At 36.5% G+C, this 9,067-nt stretch overlaps 2 protein-coding genes across 2 annotated transcripts; both read right to left on the bottom strand.

The window, feature by feature from the left end:
- LOC146954368 (uncharacterized) lies at nucleotides 1–4,414 on the bottom strand. The gene is made up of 6 exons (XM_085744484.1): nucleotides 4,199–4,414; nucleotides 2,184–2,207; nucleotides 1,718–1,875; nucleotides 1,348–1,627; nucleotides 1,064–1,221; nucleotides 1–667 (listed from the first exon to the last, which is right to left on the bottom strand). Exons 1-6 carry the CDS (start codon nucleotides 4,412–4,414, stop codon nucleotides 1–3), a joined length of 1,503 nt encoding a protein of 500 aa, XP_085600610.1.
- A 1,975-nt stretch (nucleotides 4,415–6,389) lies between these two features.
- On the bottom strand, nucleotides 6,390–8,187 carry LOC146954367 (alcohol acyltransferase 9-like). The gene is made up of 2 exons (XM_085755714.1): nucleotides 8,124–8,187; nucleotides 6,390–7,457 (listed from the first exon to the last, which is right to left on the bottom strand). Exon 2 carries the CDS (start codon nucleotides 7,431–7,433, stop codon nucleotides 6,540–6,542), a length of 894 nt encoding a protein of 297 aa, XP_085611840.1. The 5' UTR covers nucleotides 7,434–7,457; nucleotides 8,124–8,187; the 3' UTR covers nucleotides 6,390–6,539.
- Nucleotides 8,188–9,067: the final 880 nt, after the last annotated feature.

The raw sequence follows: 9,067 nt of genomic DNA, 5'->3' as shown, positions 1-9,067 counted from the left end.
CTAATAATCTTGCCAGCTTGGTTGCCTCCAAATTTCACATTTCCTCCCTCTTTCATTGTTAGAGTAAGGAACATAGACTTCTATCCTGTCATGTGTCTTGAGCAACCGCTGTCTAGGTACCACGATCTTTGATTTTCCTTTGCTCTTAGGAATATCTGCACCATTGGCAATTTCAGATTTAGATACCCATATCTTTATAGGTCCTTTAGGGTTAGTACTGAAGGTTTTACTTTGCTTCTTTTGTGCCTTGTGCTGAAAGTATAGTAGCTTCTGGTCATTCACTACCTTAGATTTACCACCTTTTGCTTTTGGTTCCCAAGAAGCACCCACTGTTTTCTTCTTTTGAAACTTAGGCTTTAAGATACCAGACTCTAAGTTCATCAGACTCTGAGGAATAGGTTCTGCTCTCTTCAGAATCTTGATCTTTGGAGTCTTAGAATTAGAGTTGGTCATTAGCTTAGACTTAGAGTGCTTTGACTTTGAAACAATCTTAGTCTTAGAGATAGAAGCTTCAAATTCTGACTGATCAACAGTTTCAGACTTGGCACCTTCAGGCACAATGAAGGTTTTCAACCCTTCCTTAATGCATTCACAACATCCTTTAAGACTGATTCCATTAGGTTTCCCTTCTGAGAATCCAATCTCTTTACTATTATTCTTGTAAATGCTATAAATCATAGAAGCTACTTTGCTTCTGTCAATGCCAGATATAATAAAATCTTCAAGAGCAATTTCATGCTTGCTTAGAGGTTTCCCTTCACACTTTTCTTGTGGCTTCTGACAAAGAAACTTGAGTCTGTCTTCATAAGTTCTACAGATGAAGTCGAAGCCTCTACGTCCTTCCTCAGATGCTTTCAGATCCAATAGCGTTTATTCTTGTTGTTTCATCAAAACAACATATTTTTCTTTTAAATAATTCATCTCATTGGTTCTGTGTTCAAAGTGTGTAAGAAGCTCTTTAAGTGATTCAATAAGTTCTTCTCTGGGAATTTTAGAATATACCTCATTTTCATCTTCAGAGTCTGAGTCTGGTTCAGCTTCTGAAGTCACTGTAGCCACTAACCCCATAGCTACATTTGCTTCATCTCTAGCTCCTTCCTTATCCGACCCAAATCCACTGTCTAACTCTTCCCAGGTTGTCATCAAACTCTGCTTAATCTGCTTCCTGAACTTGTTTGATTTGAAAGTTGGTTTCTTGGACTTCTCCTTTGATTTCTCCTTCTGAAGATCAGGGCAATCAGCAATGAAGTGTCCAGGCTTCTTATAGTTGAAGCAACCCTTCTGATCTTCCTTCTTGGAGCCTTTGAAACTACCTCTGCTGTTCAAAAACTTCTTGTTCTTCTTAGCCAGATACTGAAGCTTACTAGAAAGCATAGCCATCTTCTCCGCAGGGACTTCATCAGAATCTCCATCAGGTGATTCTTCTTTAGACTCAATGACTTTGAGAGCTTTTGAAGACTTTCCTTTAGATGGTAGAGCAATAGATTTAGTCTTCTTAGCAGAATCATGTTCATTAAGGGTTATCTCATGAATCTTGAGAGAGCTCATAAGATCTTCAACACTTAGAGTGTTTAAATCCTTAGCTTCCTCAATAACAGTGACTTTAGGTCTCCATCTAGCAGGTAAGCTTCTCAGAATCTTGCTCACATGATCAGAAGCTACATAGCTTTTCTTCAATATTTGAAGTCAAGAGACTAGGGTCTGAAATCTTGAGTACATTTTCTCAATACTTTCATCATCCTTCATCTTGGACAACTCATACTGGTGAACAAGCATGGTAGCCTTTGCTTCCTTGACCTTTTTACTACCTTCGAAGTTTTCACAACGTGAAGCAAACATTTCCTTTGCAGTAGATTTGTCAATCATCTTCATGTACTATGTACGAGGTATAGAAGCAACAAGTATTCTGTAACGCCCATTTTGAAAATATCTAGAATATCCAAAAGTGCGCTAAAACTAATATTGGATACATTAATTATACAATACAGAAACAACTTCAAGTCGAGAGTTTAGATACAACGACATCCAAAGTCATATGTTACATTATTACATTCCAAAGTTTGCTTTACAGGTCTAACTACATAAGTTCATAACAACACCACTAGTATGTAACATATGCATCAACTAGTCCAACACCAAGTTGATTCCACATAAGCATGGTCAATCCAAAGCTTTTTCTTTACCTTTTCCTCGAGAACCCTATGAACCTGAACAAATAAGGAGTTGGATGAGACATAATGCCTCAGTGAGTTCTTTCTAGCCCTAGGCTAGTGATAACCTCGGGGGAAAACCTATGGTTACCACGTGTCTAAGATACAACCTGACGGTTGATTATACGTGTGTGGACTTGCTTTCCTAGACGGTTGTGCAACTAGACCCGTCGTAGGTTTTTCCTAACTTGTTATAGGTCTATATTCCTATACGTGTCATGGCGGTCAAGGGGAAACTAAACCGCTACACCAAGATTCGCTCTATGTATCAAGGCCTAAACAATACATGATCACGATATGATTCTAAGCCGAACGATTAGGGAAACCTAAGATCGTTGTCGGCATAACTTCTTAATCTTGCTTACTTCTAAACTTGTACATAACAAACATCTTATATATAAGTAAGCATAATAAATGTGTTCAAACATTAAGATAGCGGTTAGCGTTGAACAAACAAATATATTTGAATTCATTTTACGGATTAGTCCCGGGTGGAGTAACCCCGGAAGTTAATCCTTTACTCCCGGTAAAATGCCTAGCAAGGGCGTACCGGACTCCCTTAGTGACATGCGGGTCCCTTACGGCTCACCCCGTTCCCCTTGGAGAACCTTTTATATCCAACCTCGGAAGGAATACAAAAGACACGACACCTTTACTTTATTAATGGTCTTGACCATATAAGATTCTTGTCTTAGCTTACTTGCTTAAACTTCTTATGAAAAGATATATAGTTGTTACATCTTAGCCTAAATACTTCAAGCATAACTATCTAATTCTCGACAAACTATGTCAAGGCTCTATGTTCATTTCCTTACTTGATATATAGTTCGCTACCCGATTCTATACCTCTAACTTCTCTCACATACCATGCATTACTCGATTAGTTAATACTTGCTTCTCAATCAAGAAATTCATTTCAAAGTATATTCAAAGGAATCTTAGTTTGAGGGGTTCACTTTTGTAAAAAGAAACTACGGAGAAAACCGCCTCGCGAATCGCCATGCCTGCCAAAAGCATGCAAAACAGTGAGTCTCATCACTATCTTACTCGCCATGGCGAGTGACTTGCATGGGAGGCGAGCAGTTGCTCGCTGTGGCGAGTTGGGGGCGAGTAAACCCCCTGTTCTGGAGGTCTAGCTCGCTGTGGCGAGTAGTTGCTCACCGTGGCGAGTTATGACAGTCCAGCACCCTCAAAAATGGTATTTTTGACCCAAAAACCTCAAATCCAAGTATCTCAAAGTGTAATATGCCTCTAGGGACCATAAAAAACCTGTAAAACCTTCATCTAGCAAGTATTAACAAGATATGTAAGCATGGCATGAAAAGGGATACAAAACACTATGTATAAACCCTAGAAATTTATGTTTACCTTACAAGCATGAACTCATAATCCCATGGATGGAAATCTAACTAGGAACTCACCTTAAGATATTTGAAATCAAGCTCAAGCTCTCAAGATCTTTTCTTACAAACCAAACCCTAGCCAAGAAATCAAGTTGGAGGTAGTTGCTTCAAGTCCCTAAGTTTCTTCCACCAAAAGCTTCCTTTCCTTACTTAATTGCTTGCTTGAAGAAGAAATATCAAAGTGAAGATGGATTGGAGAAGAGATGGGGGGCAATTTCTAGAGATGGAAGAGAGCATATGTCTTTACCAAAACCTAGAGAGAGAAAGGTGGATGAATAATGAATATTTTTGGGCCTAAAGTCCTTATATAGTCCTTCATGAACAATTACCAATTTGCCCTTAGTCTTAATCGTGTTTAATACCACACCGATACATAACCCGTATTAAACTGAAATTACGTAATAAATATTCTCCATTCATACTTCCCTCGAATTCAAATCCTCTAGTGCGATCGATTGGTAAAATTCCGAAGCTGACAAGCGGGATATTACATATTCCTCTGATCTTGTGATGTTTCTTGTAAAGCTTCTTATGAGCAGGAGTATGTTTCTTTGTATCAATAGCAGCTCCTTCTTCATCAAGGACCAAGTCACCAACACCATCTTCAAGAATATCCCACAGTTCTTCATCTAATCCCATGATGTGACTGTACATATTGGTTTTCCACCAGGAAAATTCTTTAGGATTTCCATTGAACCTTGGAGCTTTGCTGGAGTCAGATTTCTTATCCTCAGAGGTACCATAGTCAGAATGAACAACATTGTTATTCTGACCAGAGCTTGAGCTATCAGCAGAAGCCATGTTTTTCTCAGATCTTTATCTGTTACACTATTAAGTGATAAGAAAACAGACCAAGGCTCTAAATATCAATTGATGGTGAGAAAAACACAAGAATGAGGGTTAAATTGTGTTTTCTTTTTCTTCTCTTAAAACTGAATTCACTGTTCAGAACCTGATAGAGTTCAGCTTCTGAAGTAGTGTTCAGAGTCTAGTTGCAGCGGATAAGTAAAGAGAGAGAGAGAGAGAGAGAGAGAGAGAGAGAGGAAAAACACAAACCAATTTATAGTGGTTCCTTCCACAATCCAGAAGTAGTCCTCTCCTCATTGCACTTTCAAGGAAAGTTCACTAAAATCAATATCTGATTACAATTGCTCAAGCACTAAAGCAAGAGTCATCAAACTAACTCAAGCACAACTGCAAGAGATTTCCTATTGCTCAAGCACAACTGCAAGAGACTTCCTAATGCTCAAGCACAACTGCAAGAGACTTCTATTCAAACAGAATTACAAAGAAAATTGTTTGAGGTTGAACACTTGATATACAATCAGTGGTGGTCATAATACAAATCAGGTACCGACTCTTAAGACTCTAGAATTTCTAAGATATGAAAGTTGTTAAGAAATTCTAAGTGAACATTGATGTGAAACAATTTCAGCAGAGGTTTGGCACTTGTAAAATTGTTGTGAGTCTCTTACAATCTTCAAGTCTTCACTCCTTTATATAGAGGTGTGAAAGAGACGTTGTTGATTGCCAGCACATCAAAAGAGTCGTTGTTGAAGCTTGATCAAATCACCAATGATCTGTTGCTTGATTTGGTTATTGTCCTAGGAGGGAACAATTTCAATTCCATTCCTTGTATAGAGAGTTACCAGCGTAGTCACAGTTGTTGTCCTGTACTATTGCAGACACAAAACAGAGTAGTGGAAATAGTGGTTGTACAATTGTACTATTGTCCTTTTCGGCGCTCTTCAGTGGATAAGCATCCATTGCCTTCAAATTTCTCTGAATTAGTCGTTGCTCCAGGCTTCTATTTCTTCTGCAATGATGCACAATCAGAATGACAACATTTAACTAACTTCAGCTTCCAATCTTCAGCTTCTGATGATCTTCAGCTTCTGATGATGTCAGCTTCTGGTAGACAACTTCTGATAAGAGTGCTTCTGATGATCTTCAGAACCTCTTCTCTTCAGAACCTCTTTTCTTTAGATGCTTTCTTGAAATTCAAGCTTCCTTTTTGTAGATTTAATTGCTCTCATTTTTTCTTCCAGAACCTATGCTTAATTCAAGACAATCAAATTTTTGTGTATGGTCCTGCACACCTGAACAAATATTAGCATATCCAATTGACATTTTTTAATACCTTGTTATCAACAAAACTCAAAGGGTAATGTTAAAACACATTTTGTTCCAACAATTATCCTAAAACCCATTTTAGTTCAACAATGTCGAGACATGTGAGGGTACCTTCCTCGGAGGTATGCTAAGACTTATGATCCAACTCTGTTTTATTGGAATGAGCTAGTTGCTTTCTAATGCCTTGCACCTTTACATTTATAGAGATTGGATGAGAGGTTTTTTAGTGAATGGTTACCAGATAACGGGTAGTTGGAGATTGTGGGTTTGTGATGCTGAGATAGTGGAGCATATGGAAGAGTGGGCCGAGATTAGAGGGTAAACTGGGTCGAGGTCATAAAAACAATATGATGATGCAGTGTCTCTTGTATATCTTCTAGATAAAAATGAAAATATAGATTTCAATTATTATTTATTCTAATTTTAATTTAAGTAAAATATTCAATAAATAAATTCTGAAAAATAAAAGAACTTTGAATATATAATATATTAAAGTTTTTTTTATAGAATATAATATATCAATGTTGGACATTAAGATTACATTATTCGTTGATATAATGGATTTAACTAAAGAAATTAAACATTTTTTATAGAGATAAAGAAAAGTAAATTCCAAAATACAATACACCTCAATCACATTGCTCGTTATTATATGCTAATATTGGATTATTACACGTATATATAAATCGTCCCCAAACTCCATTATTCTTTTAAGACTTTCTACTTGCCATATGAATGCATGCGATATTATAATCAACATGCTATTCATGAGATTAGTACTTAATTACTAGTGTTACATTCGTCCCCGAATGGGCATCTTATATTCATATTTGTCCCAATTCTCAATCTCTCTCATGTAATGTTGAAACTTTCCTTCCATGGTTTTAGGAAGTGAAATACAAACTCTAACCGCTTTAGGATCACCAATAACCGGCAAAAAAGTGCATACCAAGTTACCAACCGAAGGACTCAAATGCAAAGGCTTCCCTTCTCCAAAATCCACGTCTTCTAACCCTAATTGTTTCCCTTGTGATATAATCAAGGCTAAAGAACGATCAGTAATTACTGTTTTATCCTTCAACACATCAATTGTCGACCTAACATACTCCTCATCCACACTATCTTTAGCTTGTTGCACAAGTTTCACACAATGGTCTAAGTTATTAGCAGACACTAAATCTTTCACTGTACTCTCAGCACAAACAAGAACAACCCCATTTCCATAATATCCCTCTGGAAGTTTCATCTTCTTTCGAATATTAAAAGTGAAACAAAGCTTCAAACTCTGAGATAAGGGCAAGTCACCAGATTTAACGAACGAGCGCCACGTGTGTGCAGCTACTACTTCGAAGGTTGTGATTTTAGTGAATGATGATGTTGTACATTGTTTCTTTAAGCAATTAATCTCGTTAACTCCGAAGGTGAATGATGTGGTTACAAGTGGCTTGGATAGAAATGACCTTAAAAGGCTTTGTTTAGGGTCAGGGTTTGTTTGATTTTTTATGTATACTAGGTGAGGAAAATTTACTTGTGGGGGCTCTCGATTTTTCAATATGAATCTGTCGTGAGAGGGTGTAATTGTCAAATTACTATTGGGGTTTTTCGTTAGTTGGGCCCAAGCATTCAAAAATTGTGATGCACCAGCGGCGTCGCACAAGATATGGCTAATTGAGGCGCACAAGATCATTCCCCCGCAACGAAGATTCGTCGCCTAAAAAGAGCTATATTGTTTAGAATATTCATAAAGAGTAACAAAAAATAATCTTGAACTAGACACAAACCAAGAGTTTTTTTTAAAAAAAAAAAAAACCAGATAAAGATAATTTGATTTGTTTCATATTTTGATTTTAAATTGTTTTCTAAATAAATTTGCGAGAAAGGAAAAAAAAACTTTCTAAATATTTTTTTTAAGAAAGAACTAATTAGAGCATGTGTTTTTAAATTTTCCTTGTGAGCTTAGCTTAGTTGGTAGGGACAATGTATAAAATATGCAAGGTTGGAGTTCAAACCCCAGCCACCACAAAAAAAATGTGTTTTTAAATTAAATAAGAAAATACAAACAAATTTTGAAAAACAGTTTAACAAAGTAGATGTATCTAGTTCAAATTTTTAATTGGATACATGAATTTTATTTGATTTTATTTTACTTATATGTGAAACTATAAAAAAAAAAAAAAACTAAGGATTAGTATTTATAGCATTTGATTTTTTTATAAAAAAAAAATAACTCGGATTGAGTATCTAACCCAAATCAAAGAAATTTGATAGGGTTGGAGGTTGGGTTTGGCCAAATCCGACTCAATCGAACCATAAATGTCAATTGAATTAAAGACATAAAATCAGATCACAATGAGTAAGAGGATACACAAGATCTAACCTGGATTGCAAGTGGAAGATGTGATTCCACCTTACACTCAATCTTTTTCCATGACCAATTTGGCATCATACACTACTACAAAATTGGGAAAATATAGCTTTGTTTCTTGTTACTTCTCCTTGCTCATTCAGCTTGTAAAGTTCTATTCTTTCTCTCTACAACCCCATTTTGTTATGGAGTTCTAGGAGAAGAGAATTCATGGATGATTCCATGTTTTTCACAAAAAGCTTCAAATGGCTCATTTTCAAATTCTCCACCATGATCACTTCTGATTTTCAAAATCTTTGACTCTTTTTTAGTTTGAATTTGTGTGCAAAAGTTCCTGAATACATCATATGCATTATCTTTACTTTTCAGGAATTTCACCCAAGTCCATCTGCTGTAATCATCAACAATGACTAATCCATATTTACTTCCATATAAGGATGCAGTACTCACTGGTCCAAATAAATCAATATGGAGTGGTTCTAAGGGTCTTGAGGTTGAAACAATGTCTTTGGTTTTAAAAGAAGATTTCACAATTTTCCCTCTCTGACATGCACCACAGAGTGCATCTGAATGATAGTCAATGTCTGGTAGCCCTTTGACAAGTTGTAACTTACTAAGCTTAGAGATTAACCTCCAGTTAGCATGTCCCAACCTTCTGTGCCACATCCATTTCTTATCATTCACTGATAGAAGGCAAATCACCTTCTGATCAGCCAGTTCAGAAAAATTGATTTTATAGACATTATCAACTCTCTTTCCCTTGAACACAATGGATTTGTCTTCCTTGTTGATTACTGTACAGTTGGTTTTCTCAAAAAGCACATCATAACCATTATCACAAAATTGACTAATGCTCAAAAGGTTATGTTCAAGACCATCTACCAACCATACATTATTAATTGAGGTAGAGGAATTACCAATAGTTCCTGTACCTATGATTTTGCCAGATTGGTTGC

This window comes from Medicago sativa, chromosome 1 (assembly GCF_051527215.1).
Source record: "Medicago sativa cultivar Bolivia chromosome 1, Bolivia_mono, whole genome shotgun sequence".
Classification (NCBI taxonomy): Eukaryota; Viridiplantae; Streptophyta; class Magnoliopsida; order Fabales; family Fabaceae; genus Medicago; species Medicago sativa.
Note: the sequence above shows the minus strand (reverse complement) of the source record. Positions and strands in the feature narration are given on the sequence as shown.